Here is a 26,134-nt window from a genome sequence, read left to right as displayed (position 1 = left end):
GGGTTTAATGATATTTATTATTCAAAATAATTTTAATGGAAATGTTAATACAAGATACTATATAAATAAAATAATGAATTATTTTGAAATTAAACCCGAACTCAGGATAAAATATAGAGTTTCTAAAATAGCTCAAAAAAAGTTAGATGACTTGTTTTCCAAATATATAAATGAATGATTTTTTACCCGTTTGGGAAAATAAGATAAAATTTAATAACCATAAAAACATTCCAAATTCATTGAGATGTCTAATAGTTGGTTCAAGCGGATGTGGAAAAACCTGTTTACTTTTAAAGATGCTCCTTGGTCCTAATTTTTTAGATTATGATAATTTAATAATTTTTACAAAGTCTAGTTTTCAACCCGAGTATCAACTACTCTCACAGGGTTTTAATGCAGGTCTTAAAAAGGAAGACATTATCGGTTTATTTAAACTTCAAAACAAACTAAATGATTATAATATTGAAGATATAATACAATTATTTTGTGATACACAGAAATCAAAATCGAAACCAAAACCCATAACTTGTATTCTCAGTGATAATACGGATGATATACCTTCACCTCAAGATTTAGATAAATCAAAAAAGAACCTCGTCATCTTTGATGATTGTGTTAATGAGAGAAACCAAACAGTAATGGACAGCTACTATACAAGAGGGAGACATTCTTCTTGTAATTGTATTTATCTTAGTCAGTCATATTTTCAACTCCCTCGACGCTCAATAAGAAACAATGCCAATACTTTTATTTTATTTAAGTTAAATTCAATAGATGTAAATAATTTTTGGAGAGATAATTGCTCTACGTTATGTAGTAAAAAAGAATTTGAAAATTATATGAAACACACGATTGGAAAATATAAATATATTGTTGTGAAACAAGATGAGATATTAAAGGATGTATTTTTATTTTAAACATAATTACATATATAAATGACAACAATTATTATTAACCTTGTGGGTAAATCTGCTTCTGGAAAGAACTTTCATAAATCTAAACTCTTGAATAGTAAAAATGAAAAGATTGTAAGTTTTTTTTAAAAACACCCTATGATTCGTTTTGTGAGTACTACAACCAGAGCAAAGCGACCAGGAGAAGTAGAAGGGAAAGATTATTACTACATTTCAATGGAGGAACATATGCGATTGAGGAACGAAGGTCAAATATTTGAGGAGGTCTCTCTTGGTTCTACAAAATATTCACATTGTAAGAGTGAGTTAAATAAAGTAAAATCTAATGGTCTTGGGATTTTAGAAACTAATCCTGAAGGAATGAGACAAATTATTAAACAATTGTGTGGTGATGGAGTTAAGATTTTATCATTCGGTTTTGATATCGATGAGGAGATTCAACGCAAACGTATGAAAAGCAGAGATACAAGTATTAGTGAAGAAGAAATAACAACTCGTATTAATACCAATAAAGAATTTGATGAAATATTTAAAGAAAAAGATTTATTTCAACACATTTACTATAATGATGAAGAAAAGGAAAATTTTCCCATTGACCTTTACAATTCATTAAATGATATTTTTCAATAAATAAATACAGAAAATGAATACCGAAGAAAGAGAAAGAAAGTTTAAGGAACATCAACAATTAGTTTCAAAAGTTGTTAAACAACAGGAAGAGATAAAGAAGAAACGGAGACAGAAACTAACTGGTGAAGAAGCCTTTGAAAGAAAACAAGAGAAATTCTTTAAACCACTTTTGAAAACTCAACAATCACCTACAGTTCCCACGGTAGAATTTACTCCGAAAAAACTTCAAATGCTCAAAGATTTTAGTCAGATAACAAAACAAGAACTTGGTGAATTAGAATATGATGACGAGGGATTATTTCGGAAACTTGAGCAGGTAAATCAACCCCCTAATTATGTTGTGGAAGCTCTTCAAAACAATGAATATTCGGCGGGTTCAAAAACCAGAGCAGGTCTCATTCCAACAGAAGAACCAGCAGTGTTTCATCTTGTGGAAGAAAAGGTATTGATATTTAATGATGAATTGATGTTCTTGAGTTCTACTCAACCAAATGTTAAATTAACTCCAAGATTAATGTTTCTTCTAACAAACCCCGGATTCAGCGGTTCAAAATATTTTGAGGAACCACTTGATATGGAAAGAGAGGAAGATAGGGTATATATTGAGTTGTTAAATGCACTTGATTATGGAGTTTCTGTTGCTGGTAAAAGTAAGAAGAATGAGAAGGAGAAACATATTATTGATGCTTTAAGTAAGCTTGGTTCGGGTGTTAGTTTTCTTCCAAATGACCCATCACAATTAGTTAATAGGCTATTATTGTTGTTAGGTAGTAAGAAGGCTGGAAACAACAATTGTTTTAATGAATCCTCAGCCATTTTAGATCAGTTGATGAATATGAAAATAATTAATAAATGTCAATACAAAGATATTTTATTAGATATTAAATAAGATGAGAAGCACAATTCTTAGTTTTAATTTCACAACGAGCGATTACACAGCTTCATTCCCTTACCCACTACAACTTGACCCCCTTACCTCATATGAGGCATCTTTATTGTCAATGGAAACTTATAATACCTTGTTTAATATCACAGAGAAAAACAACAAGTTTAGTTATAATCCAGGAAGTGGATATAAAACTATAACCGTTTCACCTGGAGCTTACGAGATTTCTCAAATATCTTCAGAAGTCTCTCGCCTTATGAAAGAAAAAGGTGATGAACCAAAAAATATTGTAATAGATATTCAAAAACACACTTCAAAATCAACTATTAAACTTAAAAATAATTATAAAGTTGATTTCACGATTGAAAATTCGTTTAGAGAGCTATTGGGTTTCTCTTCAAAAAAGATTGAAAATAACGGGACGTTTTACAGTGATAATGTTATCCAAATATCCTCCGGTATAAATTCAGTATTAATTCATTGTGATTTGATTGATGGTGCTTATAACGATGGAATAAGAACAAATACAATATTTTCATTCAGTGCATACTCAACCCCGATTGGTTATAAATTTAATATGGAACCAAAAAATCTTGTCTATTTACCTGTGTCAGGAAAAACCATATACAGAGTAAATTTTAGGATAACCGACCAAGATAATCGTATGATATCCTTTAATGATGAAATTATATCCATCAGAATTCACCTACGTGAAGTTTTTCAATAAATAAATAATGGTTATTGTAAGAAAACACGAGTTGGGAAAATATAAAATAATTACAGGGGAGGGCATGTTCCTTTCACCAGACTATACAAGGTATGTGGGTAAAGGATACTATAAACCTAAGAGACAACGGGGTGTGGGTCATCAATTTCGAAATAAAGGAGATGGGATAATTGATACTCTAATGGGTATTGGTTCAACCATTCTTAAACATAAAGACCTAATTGGTTCAACTGCTTCTCTCATGGGAAATGTAGCAGGTGTTGTAAAGAGTATAAAAGATGCTCAAAAGGAGTCCCATAAATTACAAGCAATCAAAGAAATTAAAAAAGGTAAAACTCAACTATCTTCACAAGAACGACAAAAAATCATTAAAATACTTGGGTCAGGGTTTCAACAATTTTAATACTATATAAATACAAGTATGGAAGCGATTGATAGTATCTATGATTTGGATGATACGATTATCATTTCAAACTCTACTAAAAAGGAAGACTATTTTAAGGTAAATGCTATTACAGGAACCGACTGGAATTCAAACGGAACAAAAAGTTTTGAAATAAATAATCAACAAACTTACTTGAATATAGCTGATAGTTTCTTGCTGTGTAAATTTAAATTCACTAAGGCTGCGAATAATACTAATGCTACACTCGTAAATGATTTCTTCTGGAAAATGTTTGACAGTGTTCGCCTGTATATTGGAACACAAGAGGTTGAAGCGGTTGATTATGTCTCTGCTACATCTGAAATGATGAAATTTACACTATATTCGTTTGGTGATAGAATGGGTAAGGGAGCTGTTGAAGGCTTTATTCCTGATATGTCAACGGGAACAAACACAGACCCTGGTTATAGTCAAAGGAAGTCAATGTATAATGATGACGCAAAAGCTGAGAATAGTTTTACCGTAGCAGTACCTCTTAAAGGTATATTTGGATTTTGTGATTATGATAAAGTTTTGTATGGTCTTAAAATTAGATTTCAACTACAAAGGAATGATAATGTAAATAGATTGCTTTTTGGGGCTGAAAATGCTTTTGGCGACAATAATAAATTTGTTATTAATGATTTGTGTTGGTATATCAATGAATATACTCCTAATCTTAAAACGGAGGAGATGTTAAATAGAAGACTTAACTCAAAGAAACCGCTAAATGTATCATACCTTAAAAGAAGATGTCAACACGTTAAACTGGAACACACTACCTACACTTGGAATTTGGGTGTTCTTGAAGGAAAGCCACGATACCTATGGCTCATTTTAAAAAAACCAGATGGAGAGGAGGGTACTAATAAGAATAATGCGCTGAGTGATAATGCTAAGGTGAAACAACTTCGGGTTTCTCTTGATGGCACATTTTATCCGCGAGATAGATTGGAAATTGATTGGGAAAAAAATGATTATGCGGAAGCCTACAAGTCCTACCAAAAGGTGTGTGAAAGTAATGGTAATAATGATCCTATTTTGGATATGGTTGCATTTAAAGGTTTATATACAATCTACGCAATTGACCTGAGTTCTCAAAAGGAAACTATAAAGTCTAATCGAGTGGATACTTCTCTATACATTGAAAGAGGGGAGAGTGAAGAGGTTAATGCATATTGTTTGCTTTTGGAGGAAACAGAATTACAGATTAATACAGATAATGGTGTTATGATTAATATCACATAGGTTTTTTCTCATAAATAAATGGTTGGGGTATATGTTAATCAAATCAATCTTAATAAATTAACATCTTGTATTCAAAATCAAAAGCCTTGTATTATTAATGTTAATACAATTCAAAGAAAAGGAGCTGTAAGAATTGATGTTTTACTCACACACACACAAGTAAAAACACTAAATGATGTTGGATCACTTAAAATTAAAATGACGAAACCTATGTTAAAGAAATATTCAATAGATGAGTCAAGAGGAGGATTTCTCCTGTTTCTAATTCCTTTATTTGCTGGTTTAAGTGCGGCGGGAGCATTGACTGGTGGTATTTCAGCAGCGGTAAAAACTGCTAACGAAAGGAAGGCACAACTAAAAGCTCAAAAAGAATTGGAAAGACATAACAAGGAGTTGGAGAAACAAATTAGTGGAAGTGGTGTAATTGTAGATTTTGCTCAAAAACTTGAAAGTCTACCTGATAAAGCTAGATTGTTGGTTGGAGATATGCTTTCCTCTATCGCTCAAGCGGGTGTTAAACTAACTAAACGGGGTAATGGATTGTATCTTTCTCATAAATAAATGGATAAATGGTTTAAACAATTTGGAAAGAATACAACGTCAAATATAGAACTAGCTAAGTATTGTAAAACACTAAAAATTGATAATGTGGTTATTTGTATGAGAGATGAATTAATACATATAAATAAGAATACAAAGAATATTATTATGAATTTAGACACACAGAATGGTTCTCATTGGGTTTGTATTCATAATAGTCAGGATAAATATTATTTTGATAGTTATGGTATGCCACCACCTGTTGAAGTAATACAATTCTTACAGAATGGTGTTTATCAAACATTCCAAGTTCAAGAAATTAATTCTAAATGTTGTGGCCAATTATGTTTATATGTATTATTTCAACTCAACAATAATGAAAATTTTTATGATATCATTTTTTATCTAATATAAATGACCTATGTTGGAAAAGATGGTTCTATCTTTGGAAAATCCTCTCAGGATATTGATTTATCAAATTATTATACAAAGGCACAGGCTGAACGACAAAAATATAGTGTAAGTAAAAATATTAATATGAAGAATACTTATAAATTAATCAATTATCCAAACCCTACAGATGCGAATGACTTGATTAGATTCAGTGATTTATCACAATATATATCTTTAAAGAAAACAGCACGTTTTGTGAAACAAGTAAAATTTACAACCACAACACCTGGTTATACTGACCATACACCTTTCCTCATTGAATTTAACTACCTGCTTACAATTAAATTTTATAAAGAAGGACATTTAGTTAATATGCGAATTAATAAATGGGGGTATGATATGCCTGATTTAGGGTATAATTGGTCTTTTTCAATAAACATAGAAGACCTACATGATTTAAATCAGTCTCGTAAAGAAGAATATTATCCACTTGGTGAAGATAAGGATTTATGTGGAAGTACAATTAGTAAACAACAAATACGTGATTTTAAGAAAATAAAAATATATGATAGTATAGCGATGGTTCGCATGACAAAGAAGGAAGGTAATGAGATAAGGATAGAAAGCCGAGGAATACAAACCGATTTGGTAGTGGGAAGATGGGGTGGTATTACCTGTCATAATATTAATCTCACATATATTTCTGATACATAAATGGCAGGAAGAAGACTACAAGAGAATTATAATTTTTGTATTCAAGGATACCTACAAGAAAAGGGTGCTCGGTATTACATACCTTATGATTTGGAGCATATACATGGGAATTTTGTCATAAAAAACTGGCCTTATACTGATATTGTTAAACCCACAAATAGAGACTTGTTTAAAATATTAAATAAAAATGAACTTCTCAAAGTTATGAAATATAAAACTCTTTTAGAAATCGTCAACAAATCTTATTGGTATCCTATTATGAGAAAAATAATTATAGATACAAGAATATCTCAAAATCCAGATGAGTATATGTATAATATTCTTTGGGGTTTAAACTCAAGGGTAGCAAGGGATGAGGAAGGAGTTGAAGAAGAGAAGGAGAAAAGAGAGAAAAGAGAGAAGGAGGAGAGGGAACAAAGAGAGAGGGGGGAGAGGGAGATGGAAATCAGAGCGATTCAAAAAAGAGTGGATGTATTACAGCAAGAAGATAAATCTCAACTCACCGAAGAGGAAAATAAAGAAAGAATGAATGCTGTGAAAATATTGATATCAAAAATTGCTAAGATAAATGAGGAAGGAGTTAAAGAAGAGAAGGAGGAAAGAGAGAAAAAGGAGAAGGAGGAAAGGGAGAAAAAGGAGGAGGAGAGGGAGGAAAGGGAGAAAAGAGAGAAGGAGGAAAGGGAGAAAAGAGAGAAGGAGGAGAGGGAGCAAAGAGAGAGGGAGGAAAAATATAAAAAGATGGAAATCAGTGAGATTAATAAAAGATTGAAGGTATTACAGCAAATAAATCAAACTCAACGCACTGAGGAGGAAAATAAAGAAATGAGAAGTCTAATGAAAATATTATTTTCAAGAATAACGACGTCAATGTCTTCAGTTTCAGGGAGGAGATTTAAATGAGAAAGTGGGGATAAAGAAGAAGAAGAAGGAAAAGATTATGTGGTTGATGATGTCGGTGTAATTGACTTTAGTTAGTTTTATTTGTAAATAAATGGAGGAGAGAGTGAAGGCATTCCTTAGGATTCTTTATGTTTTAAAAATCAAGATTGAAATGTATATGTTGAAAACCAAAAAGGTTTTGATACTCTGTCGGAATTTTTCTGATAAATAAATATGAGTTATTGTCTCAAATGTAAAAAGAAAACTAAATCTAAAAATATCTCTTATGTTAAAGCTAAAAATAATAGAGTTTGTCAAAAAGGAATATGTCAAGTGTGTGGCTCTAAAAAGTGCCAATTCATCTCTCCTAAAAGAGGAGGAGACATACAAAAGTTTCTGTCAGGAAGTAAATTTACAACAACTGGAATTCCAGGGGAATTACACCTTCCAGGGTATTCTTTCTGTGGTCCAGGAACAAACTTGGATAAAAGATTAGATGAGGCTAACAATCCTAAACCTTGGTCTAAACCTACAAATAGGGTTGATGAAGTGTGTATGAAGCATGATATTGCTTATGGGGATACCACTACGTTGACTGAAAAACATAAAGCCGACAGCGAAATGTTGTATAATTTGTCTTTGATACAAAATCCAACGTTGAGAGAGAAAGTTGATAGGTTTATTGTGAGAAATTTGATAAATGCTAAATTGAAACTTGGTCTTGGTTATTCCTCAAAAAACTATTAGGCTCTAATGATGTCATCAAGACTGAGGAGCTTTTGGCTGAAGAATTACACAAACCTATAATCACAAAGTTTAAAAGAAGGAAGGTTTATTCTAAATACACCGACCACATATGGTCCGCTGATTTAATTGAATTGAATAATGACAGGGGATACAGGTATGCTTTAACCGTTATTGATTTGAGGAGTAGATTTGCCTGGGTTGTCCCTTTAAAAAATAAAAGGGGTGATACTTTAATGTTAGCCTTTAAGCTAATATTTGATCGGGATAAAAGGAAACCAAAGAAGTTATGGACTGATGAGGGAACAGAGTTCTATAACAAAATATTCATGAAATTTCTTAAGGGGAAGGGTATTAAATTATACAGCACCTTTAATGAAGGAAAGGCAGTTGTTATTGAGCGTTTTAATCGTACTTTAAAAGAGAAATTATATAAAAAATTCACACAACTCGGTTCTCAAAAATGGGTGTATTTAATTCAGGATATTGTAGATAATTACAATAATACAGTTCATTCATCAACAAAATCAAAACCATCAGAAACATTTACAAAATTAGAATATGAAAAGGAGATTAATTTGAGAAAGCCCAAGTTTAAAGTTGGTGATATTGTAAGAATATACAAATGGAAAAGTCATTTTGAGAAAGGTTATACACAAAAATGGACTCGTGAATTATTTAAAATCATTGATGTAATGGATACAGTCCCTTGGACCTACAAATTATATGATTTAAATGGAGAAGAAATCTTGGGTTCATTTTACTCGCAAGAATTACAAAAAACACAAGTAAGCAGATAATACCCTTGAAAATAATAAATAAATAAATAAAATGTAATGGGGATACGTTTTTAAATCTGTGAACCCCAAACACAGAATCCCACAACTTTTTAGTTGGGGCTTAACTTTTGTGTGTGTATAATGGGGATACGTTTTTAAATCTGTGAACCCCAAACACAGAATCCCACAACTTTTCAGTTGGGGCTTAACTTTTGTGTGTGTATAATGGGGATACGTTTTTAAATCTGTGAACCCCAAACACAGAATCCCTCAACTTTCCAGTTGGGGCTTAACTTTTGTGTATGTGTGAGTGAGTCATAATAATATACAAACCCTAACCCAACCCCATCCCTAACCCAAACCCATCCCTAACCCAAACCCATCCCTAACCCAACCCCATCCCTAACCCAACCCATTCCCAACCCAACCCCATCCCTAACCCAACCCAATCCCTAACCCAACCCCATCCCTAACCCAACCCCATCCCTAACCCAACCCCATCCCTAACCCAACCCCATCCCTAACCCTCACATTCAAAATCCCAACCCTAACCCAACCCCATCCCTAACCCAACCCCAACCCATCCCTAACCCTCACATTCAAAATCCCAACCCTAACCCAATCCCATCCCTAACCCAACCCCAACCCTCACATTCAAAATCCCAACCCGAACCCAACCCCATCCCTAACCCAACCCCAACCCTAACCCTCACATTCAAAATCCCAACCCTAACCCAACCCCATCCCTAACCCAACCCCATCCCTAACCCTCACATTCAAAATCCCACCCAAACCCTAACATAATCTTTTTTTTCTTCTTTTTTAAAAATATGTATTTCATTTTTTTTTTTTTTCCTCTTCTTCCAATTCTGTCTTTCAAGGCTTTCAAGTTTGAAGAAGTAGAAATGGGAAGAAAGAATTTTCCAGCATTTTCTTCCTCGAACTTTCTTGATATTGCTTAAATCAAGCGTCATTAAACAAAGAACATTGTTCATTGCTTTAGAATCCAAAGAGTCTCCAAGATGGACCCCACAGGTAGAGTCTCCAAAATAAAACCAACTTTCCAAGTTCCCAAGGTATAACCACATTCCTGTTGAGCCTCCAAGATAGGTATCACATTCCGAGTCATCAAAACAAAACCCCCATTCCGAGTCTCCAAAAATATAACCATCTTTCCAAGTCCCCAAGGTAGAACCACAATTTTCAGAAATATTTGGGGTTTCCGTGATAAGTCTCACATAGTATAACTGCGGACCATCAGGGAAAACTTCCCTTTCCCAATTTTTTAGGGTTTCTATGATGTGTCTCACATAGTATAACTGCGGACCATCAGGGAGAACTCTCCTTGCCCAATTTTTTAGGGTTTCTATGATGTGTCTCACATAGTATAACTGCGGACCATCAGGGAGAATTCCCGTTTCCCAATTTTTTATGGTTTCTATGATGTGTCTCACATAGTATAACTGCGGACCATCAGGGAGAACTCTCCTTGCCCAATTTTTTAGGGTTTCTATGATGTGTCTCACATAGTATAACTGCGGACCATCAGGGAGAATTCCCATTTCACAATTTTTTAGGGTTTCTATGATGTGTCTCACATAGTATAACTGCGGACCATCAGGGAGAACTCCCCTTTCCCAATTTTCAGAAATTTGTGGGTCTCCAATGTATGACTTGTATTCTGGCTCATCAAGGTAGAACTTGTTCAGTGGGTTTTGTTTTGATAACTCACAACAAGTATCATCATGGTAAAACTCTTTTTCAGGATTTTGTGGATCTCCAAGGTATAACTCTTTGGCTGGGTCATCAAGGTAGAACTCGTTCTGGGGGTCTTGGTTGTTCAAAATGTCTTCAAACAAAAAAATAACTTCATCCCAAGTTGTGTTAAAAGCAGAATTTTCATTTCGTATCTCAGATACAATTTCCTGTGAAAGAAAATAACAATGTATTAATTTAATACAATATTTTTATTTGTATAAATCAAGCTCTATGAATATTAAAATAAACTTTGTTAACTCTTACATGAGTCTCATCTAAAAAAAAAAAAAAAAAAAAAAAAATTAAATAAATAAATAAATAAATAAACAAACTTACCTCCATTGATAAGAGGTTCGAGTCCAGTTCATCAATCTGAAGGTTGAGTTCTACACAGGTAGTAGGACTCCAAGGAATAGCAAAGTTATCCCATTCCATTTCGGCATAGGAGTCCATTCTCAAGTGAAGCAGAAAGCGTGTTTGAAAAAGCCTGTGTGGTCGGTGCCTTTTATAAGAAGGGCTGGGTGTGTGTCATTTCCTGTGGAAATTCCCTGGGCGTGTCTTAACTGGAAATGATGTGATGGAAATTCCCTGAAAATGATGTAATGTATTACCTGGAAATGATACAATGCTGAAGAGTTTATAAAGTGGGTGGGACTTAGCAAAAGTGGGCGGAGCGTAGCAAAAGTGGGCGGTACATAGCAAAAAGTGGGCGTGGCCTAACAAAAAGTGGGCGGGGCTTAGTAAAAGGTGGGCGTGGCTTACCAAAAGTGGGCGGGGTTTACCAAAAAGTGGACGGAGCTTAACAAAAGGTGGGCAGAGCCTACCAAAAAGTGTGTGGCACTGGAGGCGCTCAAACAAGAACATTGAGGGAGGTTTACCATTTTATCTTAGCTCAGTTAAAATATCTTAATAAAGAACCAAACTCAAACATATTTTTTGTTAATGTATTAGACGGTGAGGAGAGTTGTAGGAGAATTAAATTATTTCCCACACATAAACAAATATTTGTAGGGTCGTTGTTTGAGTGGGTCAAAGATGATTCACCAGATGATATTAAGAGTAAAAGGTTAAAAGGTCCATAAGGTCAGAAGGATCACAGGTTCACACAGAAGGACCATTGTTTAAGTGGTCTAATGAATAAGGATAACATGTCAAAAGGTTAGAAGGTTCGTAAAGAACAGGGTGAGAGAAATAGAGGTGTTTAGGGGCAATGAGGGAGGGGAAAAATTAACATGTAAGTCAATGGGAAAATGAGAGTGTCCCAGAAGCAACATATATACACTACTCACGTGCAGGTGTAGAGTGTTCCCAGCCACAGGCTGATTTCATCAATACAGGATGAAAACTATAAAACTTGCAACTTTAAATATTAACGGTGGTGGTGCTAGCCACCTCCGCCAGGTTCAAGTAAAAAACATATTTCAACGGAAAAAGGTGGATGTGATCTTACTTCAAGAAACTCACATCACACCAAATGTGGAACATAACTGGCATCAACTTTTTAAGAGCCAATGCTATTTCAGCAATTTATCAGCTTCATCTGCTGGAATCGGCTTCTTGCTGAAGCCAGGCCTCGTGTGTGAGTCATGCCATTTTCAGGAGGTAATAAATGGTCGGCTTAGTTCTCTCAAACTAGTAAGCCATAACTTCCATTACACCATTTTTAATGTGTATGCGCCAAGTGATAGCGTAGAGCGTAAGTCCTTCTTCACCTCAATGATAAATCACTTAAGATCGGTTGATTTTGATCATTGTGTGTGTGTCGGAGGTGATTTCAATTGCACCTTCGACCCATCGGTTGACAGAAACTCTGTCGAACCCCATCCTGAGTCCCATGTACACTTATCCAATTTTTTTAGCACAATGGGCTTCGTTGATGTTTGGCGGTTGCACCACCCAAACACATCCCAGTACACCTGGTGTCGATGCGCCAACAGTCGAGTATCCTTGGCAAGGCTTGACAGATGGTACATCAACGTACCCTTTAAAAATACTGCGGTTTCTTCAAATATTTTTCCTTCCGTGTTTTCAGACCATCATATGGTAACCCTAAACCTTTCCTTTCCTCAACCTGCAAATAGGAGCGCTTATTGGAAGTTTAATGTTAGACTTCTAGAAGATGGTATGTTTAAAGAAGCCTTTCGTGTTTTCTGGGCAAGTCTAGTAGCAAAGAAATCTTCCTTTTCTTCATCCAGCATATGGTGGGATAACATGAAATCTCAAATTCGGGTTTTTTGTCAGTTTCCAATCACACAGCACAAACGACAAGCACATTACAATGGCCCGGTTGGAATTGGATATCCTACAATTGGAGAGTAAATTGGCTCATGAAAACAATGACGCCAATTACCGGTTATTGCTTGTAAAGAAAGCTCTTTTAAGGGAGTTAGTTCAAGAGAAAGCAGCCGGAACATTAATTAGACTTAGAATACAGAATGTAAAGTTATCAGACACCCCAAACAAGTCTTTCTTTCATTTAGAATCCTTAAGCAAGCCATCACGGCTAATCTCTTCTGTTTTGGACTCAAGAGGCAACGTTGTTGTCAACGAGGATGATGTTAGAATAAACATTATTGAATTCTTTACAAAACTTTTTGAGGAGCAGACTGTTTGTAATGATACAATGATGGATTTAACCTCTCACCTCCCCTCCCTAACTGAGGCTCAACGGTTGGAGCTTGACCTACCAATCACCCTCCTTGAGCTAACCTGTGCTCTTGCTGCCATGGATTCAGGGAAAGCTCCGGGTATTGACGGTCTACCTCCCGAATTCTTTCTGACATTTTGGGACCTTTTAGGCCCTGAGTTGCTGAATGTTTTGGACACTTCTATACAGACTGGTATAATGCCGCTGAGTCTAAGAAGAGCCGTAGTGTGCTTGCTCCCGAAAACTGAAGATCCCCGACTTTTGGTGAACTGGCGACCGATCTCCCTGCTGTGCACGGACTACAAGCTTTTTTCAAAAGTACTAGCTAATCGACTAAAAAAGGTTATTGGTGATCTAGTACTGCCAGAACAGAGTTACTGTGTTCCTGGAAGATCCATCCATGATAATATTTCTTTAATCAGAGATCTCATTGATGGTAACCGTGTTAAAGAAGACTTTGGAATGATGTCGCTTGATCTTGAAAAGGCATTTGACAGTATCGACCATAAGTTTATGCATCATGTGTTACAGGCATGCGGCCTCGGAGCAAACTTTCGTTCCTACATTTCCTTGCTATACACGGATGTATTTAGTTTAATTAAGATTAATAATGTGCTGGCTCCCCCCATCAAGGTTCGGAGAGGGGTTCGGCAAGGGTGCCCAGTCTCTGGTTTATTGTTTGCTCTTTCTTTAGAGCCTCTTCTCAATCTACTGAGAAAGAAGATTTCTGGAATAGCACTCTCTCCCATGAGTGCACCGCTAACCCTATGTGCTTATGCGGATGACGTCTGCATCTTTGTAAAAGATAAGGATGATATTGATATCGTTGTTGAGTGCCTGTCAAAGTTTCACGCTGCCTCCTCTTTAAAAATCAATTGGAACAAGAGCAAGACGTTATGGATACCCTCCCTTTATCGCAACCTTCTTCAGCCTGTACCACAGCCGCCCCCATCCCTCCCCGCAGGGTTGCTGTGGGGAAGTGAGGGAATTAAGTACTTGGGCATATTCCTTGGTTCCCCACAGTATGCTCAGAGAAATTGGGACGGGGTAATTGAGCAAGTGGGAGAAAGATTGAACCGATGGAAAAGGGTTTTACCCCATTTGTCCTTCAAGGGCCGTGTGCTAGTGATCAACAACTTAGTTGCCACAATGTTGTGGCATAGGTTCATCTGCCTGCAACCGCCGGAGGCCCTACTCAAAGCACTCCAGGGCAAACTGGTGGACTTCTTCTGGGGAGGCTACCACTGGCTACGACCCGATGTGATATGTCGCCCCTCGGCTGAGGGTGGCCACAACCTCGTCGACATCAAAGCCCGCCTAATGGCCTTCCGGCTGCGGTCCATTCAACGTCTCCTCTACATGGAACATCTGCCAGGCCGGCTCCCTGCATGCCTTGTACTGCAGCGAGCGGGTAGGCTCGGGTACGGGTTTGAACTTTTTCAAATGAACCTTCAACATGTCGACATATCGGTTCTCCCTGCTTTTACCAAAGCCTCTTAAATGCCTGGCAGAGCCTTTCTGTGAGTCGTCAGGCGGACACATATGTAACGAAAATGCTGGCACACGAGCCTTTGTTCTATAACCCTCTCTTTCCCGACATTCCAAAGAGTCGAGATTTTTGCCAACACTTTATAGCAGCTGGTATCGTGAAGGTGCGGCATCTCCGACATGACTCAGGGTATGGTTGGAAATCCGTAAGTGAAATCGCCGACCTGACAGGGATTTGGTCCCATAGGATGATTGCAAAAATTTTGAGGAAAATGATTCAGTTGGGACGGCAACTTGGCCTAACTTGGACTCGAGGTACAGAAGAAGATCTAAATGAGCCGACAGTGCCTAAATTGATTGTTGAACCCATTCAAAACGATTTGCCCCCTGTTAGCGATGGGTCAAAGCTTTTCCAGACAATGGACAGCAAGGGCATCTACAAGATGTGCCTCAAGCTGTTAAATGGGAACCCTTTGTTAAATGGAGTTACCCGATGGAAAGGATTGTTACCCGGAGGACCCCCCTCCGAACCTATCTGGGAAGCCATGTATAGTGAGCCCACATCCAAAAGAACAGGTGATCTCCAGTGGCGTTTGGCCCACTGGATTGTTCCCTCCAACACGTTTATTAGACATTTTTCTCCTGTATCTGTTCGGGAAGAACGCGTTCTTCCCGTTCTTTCTCTCTCTCCACATCGTCTAAGTTATGGTGTCCTCCTTTCTATCACCTTGTCTGATCTTTTGAGAGAGAGAGAAGAGCATTCGACGGTTTCTCGGTACGTTGTTGTTTTCCGTTCTGGGCGGCGCCTTCTATCGATCGATCTACCATTGTGTATAATTAGTTTATCGCGTTTATCTCTTATTTATATCTCTTTTTACTCATACCTTTTCCTTTCGTTTATATCGCTTTCATTTTCTCGCTACCTGTCGAGGTTTGAATGGTGGTAGCTGCTTTATTTTCATATATCCGGCCATTGAATAACCATGGCGGGTCAAAGTTCACGTTACGCTTCCTTTGAAGCACTAACCCGAAAGCACGGGATTGTGTGTGTTCCTCCGTCGGAGATCGACATGGAGAAGTTAATATTTGCTGTCGGCGAGATCGTCGGCATCGAGAATGTTAAAGCGGTTTCGCGCATGAACAAAACGTCTTGTTTTTTTCGTCTCCGAAGTTCGGAGGGTCGCGCAAGTCGTGGAGCGCGGGGTTTTTTTCGACCCCGATATTTACATCCCCTTTTTCCCCCTGGATACTCCTGCAAAAAAAGTTGTGATTTCGAATTTACCCCCCTTTGTTAAAGGTGAACAAATCACATCCCAATTTAAAAAATACGGAACGGTTGTGTCTCCGATAACGATGATTCCGTTTCGAAGTCAAAACGACAAACTGCAGCACATTATGTCGTTTCGCCGAATTCTCTACATGATTCTACCTGCGGGTGTTTCGGCGTTCCAGGCGATACTTCCCTTCAAAATCGACGGGCATACTTACATGGGGTATGCGAATACGGAAACCCTGGTGTGTTTTGGTTGTGGTGAATTCGGCCATGTAAAAAGATCATGCCCCAGAGACATGCCGAATCAAGCTGCCAACAAAGGTCCCGCAACCCAACAACTCCCAACTCCCTCAGGTAACACTTCCAACGTGGAGCCAGCAGCTTCAAATGAAGCACCTGCTCCTACAACCAAAAGTACCAAAAGACCCCTTTCACCCTCTCAAAGCACCGCTGAACCTGGATCGAAAATTCTGGCTGCTTCAGCCGCCCTTCGTTCCTTTGCTCAGGTGGTCACAGGTGCTCGCCCCACAACACAGGTCCCATGTACTTCTGTGTCGTCAGACTGTCCCCCCTCTGAATCATGTGTCACCTCAAAAGTATCGTGCAGTGATGCTGATGTTGCACCTTCTCTTTCCCCTCCTGCCCCCCTCCTCCCCCCCATACCCCCTCCTTGCCTCCTCCTACCCCTTCTCTTGCCCCCCCTCTTGCTCCTCCTCTCCCTCCTATTCCCGACATCCCTTACCCTCCTCTCCTTGCTCTTCTCCCCCCTCCTCCTCCCCTTTCCCTTCCCTCTGTTTCTTCTTCTTCTTCTCCTCCTGCACCACCTCCTCCACTTCACCCTCCCCTCCCTGCCCTGCAACCTCTAACTACCACTACCAGTGTGCCCCTTTCTGAGTGTACCACCCCTACACTCTCTGAGTTACTTCAACCTTGCAGTACCTCTGCTAAAGATAACATCGCCATTGTTACAACTATTGACCCACCCAAACATGTAACCGCCGAGTTTGTTGCCCCTACTGCACCCTCGGTTTCCCCCTCTGAAACAACCATGGACATCGAGCAAATGGGTGAAGGCCCTGTGGATAATGAGGGCTATGATTCAGACGGTTGCTCCTCCCTGGCAACAAGTGCATTTGGTGAGGAGCTCCTCCCAGACAGTAGTCTCGACGGTACAATTTCAACCTCTGATATTTTAGATTTCTTGAAAAAAACCACTCGTAAGAAACGAGTAATCCTGAATGATTTTTTCCCCAATGTGCGTGCTTTTGTTCAAAAAGCGCAAATCATTTTTTAGAATCCAGAAACTGTTGCCATTTCCAGCGCTTCTTGTAAACAACTGAAAAGACACCGTTAAAGCAAGGATACTTTTGAATGAATAATCATCCTTTGTGGGCCACTCTTCTCATCATGATAATAGCAAGTTTGAATATAAACGGCGGGCGCAAATCCCCTGCGCAAAGTTTAAACGATGCAGCTGATAGAGAATGAGAAGGTAGACATTCTTCTCTTACAAGAAACTCGCTCGACTGCGAGTTGCATGGCAGATTGGAGGCTGAAGCTGAAAGGCACCTGGTTTTTTAGTAACACGTCTTCGGTTAGTGCTGGTGTTGCTTTCTTTATATCTGCACATCTTCCCGTTTCCTCTCTTGTTTTTAAAGAAATTGTACCAGGATATCTAACTTCCATTGAATTTTTATATCACCACCAGCAGATGGTAATTGTCAATGTTTATGCCCCAAGTGACAGCACAGCCAGGACGGCTTTCTTCACCGAATCCTTTACCTTCCTTAATCATCTTGCCCCTGATACCCTTTTGTGCTTAGGTGGTGATTTTAATTGCACATTAGACCCAGCCAAAGATCGGAACAGCCCTGAACCCCATCCAGCTAGTGCTAGGCCTCTGTCTACGCGTCTGTCTCGGAACGACCTTGGTGATGTTTGGCGACTGCAGCACGGGAACACTCAACAATTTACTTGGTGTCGTTGCCTGCTAAACAACTTGTCGCTTGCAAGGCTTGATAAATTTTATATCAGCCTCTCCTTTTTAAACCTTGTTCGTTTTACTGATATTACTCCTTCCGGGTTTTCTGACCATTTTTTAATTAAAATGCGTCTTTCTTTCTCTAGCCCTCAGAGGCATACTTCTCATTGGTCTTTTAATATTTCTCTTTTAAATGATCCCTTTTTTAAACTATCCTTTAAAAAATTCTGGCTTCGGATTCTAGAATCGCGGAATGATTTCACCAATCTTTGCCTATGGTAGGATTATGTAAAGGCACAAATCCGAGTCTTCTGCCAGCAATACAGTAATAATTTTACTAATGCAAAGCAAGCCAGGATATGCATTTTAAAGAAGGAAATTCTTGACCTGCAGGAAAACGCGACTAACATTGACGAGGAGGTACGATGCCATCGGCTTCATGAGAAACGAGCCCTACTGAATGTTTTAACTAAAGATGATGCTCTCGGGGCGCTAGCACGACTTCGAGTAAAAGGTTTATCTACCTCAGAAACGTGTTGTAAAGATTTCTTTAGCTTTGAAAAAGCCGCAAAATCTAATAGATTGTTGCTAAGCTTACGTTCAAGTGACGGACAAATTATTGAGGAGAATGCTCAGTTGAAGTGTCTTATCAGAGACTTCTTTAAGAACGTTTTTACTGCAAAGGAAAGTAATGATCAAGAAATGTTTGATTTTACCCAAAATCTACCACGATTACAAGAATCACAGCAGCGCTCTCTAGAACAAGATTTTACAGTGGGTGAACTTTTAACAGCTCTTAATAGCCTTAATGATAATAAAGCACCTGGCTTTGATGGCTTACTCGTGGAATTTTATAAAGCATTCTGGGACTTGCTCGGTCCACCACTTTTAGATGTTTTTAAGTATAGTTCACAAGAGGGTGTGTTACCTCTAAGTTGTCGCCGTGCAATTGTGTGCCTTATCCCAAAGAAAGGAGACTTACCGTCTTTACAAAATTGGCGGCCTATCTCTCTGCTTTGTGTGGATTACAAAATTCTTTCCAAAGTCGTTGTAAACCGCATGAAGCCCCTTCTTAGTTTTTTAATACATTTTGATCAATCCTTTTGTATTTTAAATCGGTCGATTCATGACAATATTTTTTTAATTCGGGACTTGTGGGATGTCTGTGCTGCACAAAAACAGAATGCTGGCCTAGTTTTACTTGACCAGGAGAAAGCATTTGACACTATTAGCCATGAATATGTTTTTCATGCCCTAAAACAGTTTGGTTTTGGGGCAGCCTTTATTTCTCACGTTTCATTGCTGTACATTCATGTTTTTAGCATCATTAAAGTCAACAACAGTTTATGTGCACCACTAACGGTTGAAAGAGGAGTCCGCCAAGGGTGTCCTTTATCGGGCATTCTCTACTCCCTCTGCATTGAACCTCTACTAATCCGCCTTCGTGCTAGTTTACCAGGTTTTCCTGTGTTGCCAACTGAAAGGCCAATTGTCACCTCAGCATATGCTGATGATGTGTGTGTTGTGGTGCGTAGCAGTGATGATATCACCATGCTACTAAATAATCTGGAAAAAATTTCCTCGGCATGTACAACTGCAATCAATTGGAACAAATACAAAGCTTTATGGATTGGCCATCCCACCGCTGTTGGTTTGCCTTGTCTTCCCAGAGGCCTGCAGTGGGAGAAGGAAGGCATCCTTTATCTGGGTGGGTACATTGGCACTCCAGCGTTCATGGCAAAGAACTGGGTTAACACAGTTAATAAAATTGATAATAGGCTAGAGAAGTGGAGAAGAACATTATCTACATTGTCATACAGAGGACGTGCCCTAGTGATTAACAATGTAGTGGCTTCCTTGTGGCATAAGATGATTGCTTTGCACCCTCCTGAAGCACTGCTGCTGACACTCCAGAAACACCTACTGGATTTCTTCTGGGGCAGCAAGCATTGGGTCAAGCCTGAAGTCCTTTACCTTCCATTGGCAGAAGGTGGCCATGGCCTCATTGACATTGTCAGCCGACTAATGGCTTTTCGAGTCGCCACTGTTCACCGTTTTCTTTTTTTCACTTCGCTGCCATGGCGGATTACTGCCAACTACCTGTTGAAAATGGCTGGCATGCTTGATTTCAACAAGGAACTTTTTCTCATGGACCTGCAATATTTTGACATCTCCCCATTGCCTCCTTTCTACCAAGACCTGCTGCAAGCCTGGCAGCCTCTCGTGGTGCATCGAGATATGGCTCATTACAACTCCACCAACTTCCTCGATGAGCCTATCTTTTACAATGCACTCTTTCCCAACATACTTCGATCACGTGCCTTTGTGCAATGTTTCACAAGTTCTGGTGTGCATGTCATAGGAGACCTGCGGGATAACCGGAATGAAACTTGGCACTCAGCAGGACATATTGCAACCGCTGTTGGAATGCGCTCTGTAAGAGCCGTCTCCCAGCTCATTCAAGAAGTGTTGCATACCTTCAGAGGACTGGGTCTTCATTTTGATGCCAACAACAATGACCTTGAAATGCATGTTCTCTCCCTTCATCAGGTGCAAATATCATCAGCGGCCTTAACAGAATCTGTGTGCCTGTCTTCCTCTCCACTTCCAAGCACTGAAAAAAAGTGCCTGTACCACCTCTGTGTTGCCATTCGGCATAATTATGTATGCAAGGATAGGTTTGGATCCCGATGGATAGGGATGTTACCGCCGCCCCCCCCCCCCCCCCTTGCCCACAATGGGCCACCATGTATGCTCCACCAATTGTAAAACGGACTGGTGATATCTCTTGGAGAATTGTACATATGATTTTACCTACCAATGTTTTATTACACCGTTTTAGTGTTTTAAATTCTGTTTCATGCCCCTTTTGTACGGCCTCTGAAGATTTACATCATGCCTATGTTGACTGTGCAAGGCTGACCCCACTTTTTATTTTGTTGTCACAATTGTGCTGCCATATGAATGTTTCTTTTTCTTTATGTATGTTTATTTTTGGTTTGCCATTGAATCCTAAGAATGCTGCGGTATCTTTGCTCACCAATTTTTTAATAGCTGAAGGGAAGCTAGCAATTTATAAAACAAGGAAAGCTAAACTTCTTGCCAACCCTGATGCTGACTACAATGTTTTAACAGTTTTTAAGGCCCTTACCGTGGCCAGGCTACGTGCAGAGTTTTATTTTCACCAAAACGTAAATAATTTAGATCTTTTTAAGCAAAAATGGTGTTACAAGAACGCACTGTGTAAAGTAGTCAACAATGATCTCACCTTTTCTTTTTAAATGTGCACTTGTATTATTTCATGCTTTATTATTTTAACTTCCTTTTATGATTGCTGTTTGTTGGCAAAGTCTAGCTGTTGTTTTCTATCCTTGCTTAAATAAAGGTATACAAAAGTCAGTCTCTCTCTCTGTCTCTCTGTCTCTCACTTTCTCCCACTTTCTCTCTCTCTAACTCTGTCATGGCCCTGACTTCGTGAAGGCGGGGTAGACCGTCCAAGATGTGGGGGATCTCTGGGTTGCTCCTGCGAGATCAAACGGCTGTCTCTGTGCCGCGGGCTAGTTTGAGAGAACTGTCTGGGGCACAACAACAACACTCAAACAGTTAGTAATACTGCTACCTTCAACTGGAGTCAACCCCACAATCTCCGGGATAACAATCCGGTATCCTCAATGATAGATCCTCACTCTATCCAGTGTGACAACAAGATTGTGTGGTCCCACTGCTATAACCATCTATAAAACAATGAGAGAAACTTGAACGGCACTTGGTAAAGCGCAAACCTCCACCAGGCTGAACAGTTTGTTTTGTATCCCACTGATGGGCTGGATCTGGATTCGGACTTCAACCAAAATCTAATCGGGTTGTTCTTGTCACCAAACCAACTGGTCCATCAAGTTTATTCATAACTCGTCCATAACATTTTAAATATTATGTTATATATCGCTTTTCGCCCGATCTCTCAATGGTGAAGAATCACTTAAAAATTAAGTAATTTTCATATCCGAATCCATATTAAGATCTTCGCCAAAATCGAATCGAATAGTCCTTGTCAGACACCCAACCTGTCCACGAGGTTTCGTCCAAATCCATCAATAACTTTTTGAGATATCCTGCTATATATCGTTTCTGGCCCTATTTCCCAATGTTGAAGAAACACTTTAAAAAATTCTACTAGCCAGATTCGAACCCAGGATCTTGACCAAAATCTAATCATTTCGTCCGTGTCACATATCCAACCTCTCTGCCAAATTTCGTCCGAATCTGTCCACAACTTTTTGAGATATCCTGTTTAAAGACAGACAGACAACAAACAAAAAAAACAGACGGGGGTGAAAACATAACCTCTATCCATCTTTTGTGGTGGAGGCAATAATAAAATTAAGCACAAGTTTATAGGAATGAAAAACAATCAAAACTGTATTTGCGGAAGCCCAACCATTGTTCACCACGTCACTCGGTTGATTCCATCAAGTCAAATATCCTGCATAAAATAATCAACATTGAGGAATAATCTCCGGCAGAATGCAACTGTTATTCAATGATATCCAAAGTTCCCTTGAGTAGAGTATAATGTAAAATGAGCACAGGTTGTCATGATGGTCAATCATGTGATGATCAGAGAAATTGTATTGCTGGAGGCAATAATTAGCCAAGAACACAGCTGATGCACCTCGTCCCATGAGATCTCAGAAGTTTAGGTCAGTCCAGTCCTTTTAATACTTGGATGGTAAACCTCATAGGTGAAAGAGGAGGGCTTATTTTGTACAATGCGTGTCTGTAAGTTGCCTCGAGAAATATTTATTTTCCTTTGGAGTTGAATTTGACGAGATCTTCAGTCCTGACATGGTGCTGGCTAAATAGCTGCCTGCATTTAGCTTGTGGATGTTAAAAATGCCATGGTATCTCTTGAAAAGGCAAATCATTATGCACCAATACGTTGACCAAATATCTTCCCATCAATAAAACTGGATGTCTAAGTTAATTGTGAAATGTGGATCTCAAACTACGTCAAATCAATTTTAATAACGAGGTTGGAACTTCTCAGATAAGTACCAGGATTGAATTAAGGCAATGTGAACAAGGAGAAAAAGACAAATTTCATTAGTAATTTTGCTGTACAGAATTAAAGGCCGACAGTTGGTCATCTTCGGTCGGATTACAAAACAAAACCTTCTTCATATGTATACTCTCATGTATCGTCTTTGTGCCAAGTTTGAACAAATTCGGTTCATGGATGTCTGAGAAATAGTTGGGGTCATGTTTAAGTAACAAAATGGCAGCCGGTCGGCCATATTGGATCTGATCTCGAAACAAAATGACGTGCATGTGTAACCCATCATTCTTTATCTGTGTATCAAGTTTGAACAATATCGGTTGATCTATGTCGTAGAAATGTTTGAGGACGTTTTCAATATCAGGTTGTTTTGCAACTAAAAAGGCCGCCAGTCTACTAGTTGGCCATTTTTTATCAGATCGCAAAATGAAGAGAGGTGCACGTGTATGCCATGATGTGCTGTGCTTGTGCCGTGTTCGCCATGATGTGCTGTGCTTGTGCCGTGTTCAAACACAATCGGACCATGCATGTTCAATAAATGGTTGGGGACATGTTTAAGTATCAAAATGGCTACCAGTCGGCCATCTTGGATCTGATCTCGAAAGAAAATGACATGCATATGTAAGATATCATTCGTTATCTGTGCGCAAAGTTTGATCAACATCAGTAGATGCATGTCCGAGAAATAGTTGAGGACGTGTTCAACATCGGTTTCTTTTAACTAAAATGGCCGCCAGTCGGCCATCTTTGATTGCATCACGAAACAAAATTATGTGCATATGTATACCATCATGTATTGTCTTTTGCAAAGTATGAACAAAATTGGTTCCTACATCTCCGAGATATGGTTGCGGAAAGACACACGGACGGATGGACAGTCGGACAGATGCACAGACGGAAGGATGGACAGACGAACAAGACTACCTCCAACTAATAATAAATCGCTAATAAATCGAGGCTAATAAATCGGGGCACGATGGAGCAAATGGCAACCTGTTGTGTGAAGTATTAACTGTGCAATTTTGTTGTGTTTTTCACAAGGATGAACAACATTATACACTGTTAGAGACATCAGTCAATATATGCCCCACTTATCTGTGCAAATAATCTGATCACATGACTATTTTGGGGCAACAAATGTACCAACCAGCCAGATAACTGCTCACCTGCCAGGATGATGACGCGCAGATCTGGGCTATCACACTGGAAGGTAAGGTCTTCGCGGAGAGATTCTAGCATGGCAAGCGAAAGCGCATTCCGAGTCCTTACATCATTCAGCACGATTGTCCTGCCAAAGGACACAGAATACATGAACAGATCCCACAAAAGTCCAAGTTGAAATGCAAATCTAAGAATGTAACACCTTAATTGAACGCAGGTCCATTTGTTTCAAAGTTACAGCAACAATGGCTACCTCCGATGGCTTCTGTGCTCCATTCATCCAATATGGTCATTCGGGGAAAGGGTCTTTGAGAACATTTCACATTTACACGTGGCGCATAAAGGGCTTGACAGCATCAAACAACTGAGCGACTCCTGCACCTGATTCCGTTTTCTTGGTTACGAAGAGTGAGCCTTTCCCCCATGCAGGCAGTGGCTGAGAGTGAAATCCGTGCTCTACACTCCCCCATAAACGGCCTCATGATCCGCAACATCTTGGCATGGCCCTGGCTTCGGCCCCTCGAGCGTCTGGTCGGGGAAAAGTACAAGCGCAACGTTGATGGAAGAAATTTGAGACGCGCCCACTGTCACTGCCAAACTTTTTTTTTCACCGCCCAGTTTCTGGCTCAATGAAAACAAGCACAAACTTTTGCTGTAACTTTTGAACACAAAATAAATAAATAAACAGAGAAGTTTGTTTTTAAACGTAAAACTATTTTTAAACACTTTTTCAAGCAGTAAAGACTCATTTTTCTACGTCAATATAATTCGGTGGGTGGAGGTTATGTTTTCATTCCTGTCTGTTATGATTTTCAATTTTTTCAAATTTTCTTTTTCTTGCGATTTTAGAAATTTTCCATTTTCATCACATGTCCGTCTATCCCGTTTATTTGTTTGTTTGTCTGTGAGTGCGATAGCTCGTGAACGCTTTCTGCTATCCTCGTCAAACTTCACCATAGGATTCCAAAGGACAAAAGTGAGGCTGTCAATGTTTATTGACGATAAAGGTCAAAGGTCAAGCTTCTCTTTGGCAATATCTCAGCCATCCTTTGAGCGAGAAAGCTGAAATTTGGGCACAATAATGAACAAGTGCTTTGGAAAAAACAGTATTTATTTATGTATTATTCATTAATTACTTAATTATTATCGATTTATTATGTACTTATTTTCTTCCTCATCTGGGCAATATCTCAGGCACCTTTGAGCTCAGAAGCTGATATTTGGACATGACAATGACCAATGACCTCACTCTCTGCAGACCTGGACAAAATCACAGACTGGGCAAACAAGTGGAACATGTCTTTCAATCCTGACAAATCTCACACTCTTACGATGTGTCTCCGAAAAGACCGACTGGACAACCCTCCCATCTACTTTCTGAATAATCCTCTCCAAGAAGTTCTGTCACTCAAACCTTTGGGTCTCACTATCTGCCATGATCTTTCCTGGGAAAACCACATTTCCAAGCTGGCCTCCAAAGCCAGTCGCCGACTGGGCATCCTCCGTCGTGCGAAGTCCTTCCTTGGCACACCTGAGCTCCTCACCACGTACAAGGCTTTCATCCGCAGCTCAATGGAATACTGCTCTCCCCTCTGGGCTGGTGCTCCTGCCTCACACCTAGCTCGTCTTCACGCTGTTGAGAGCAAAGCATTCAGAATCATTGGAATCTCCCGCGATGAAGCTAACTCCAAGGGCCTCTCACTCACTCACCGCAGGCAGGTTGGTGGTCTTTCCGTCTTCTACCGACTCCTCTCTGGCCTTGCCCCCCCCCCCCCCAGCTCTCTCTGGGCTCTGTCCCGCAAATATTCCTACAGGTCGCACAAGATCTGCCTGCAACCTCTTATGGTTAAACTGCCAAAATCAAGACTCTCTGCTCACCTTCACTCCTTCAT

The 26,134-nt window shown here is 39.2% G+C and overlaps 1 protein-coding gene across 1 annotated transcript in view; it reads right to left on the bottom strand.

Annotated features, from left to right (window-relative positions):
• The window catches only part of ECHDC3 (enoyl-CoA hydratase domain containing 3), a 228,646-nt gene extending 203,843 nt beyond the window's left edge, over positions 1–24,803 (bottom strand). Inside the window, exons 1-2 of the mRNA XM_068110161.2 lie at positions 24,624–24,803; positions 24,248–24,369 (exon numbers count right to left, since the gene is read on the bottom strand). Of these exons, the coding sequence (XP_067966262.1) occupies positions 24,248–24,369; positions 24,624–24,736 (235 nt within the window). The 5' untranslated portion in view covers positions 24,737–24,803. The remainder of the gene's footprint in view (positions 1–24,247; positions 24,370–24,623) is intronic.
• Between the last annotated feature and the right edge of the window lie 1,331 nt (positions 24,804–26,134).

The sequence above is a fragment of the Myxine glutinosa genome, chromosome 3, assembly GCF_964187855.1.
Source record: "Myxine glutinosa chromosome 3, kmMyxGlut1.1, whole genome shotgun sequence".
Taxonomy (NCBI): Eukaryota; Metazoa; Chordata; class Myxini; order Myxiniformes; family Myxinidae; genus Myxine; species Myxine glutinosa.
The sequence above is the reverse complement of the archived record's forward strand: the minus strand, read 5'-3'. Positions and strand labels throughout refer to the sequence as shown.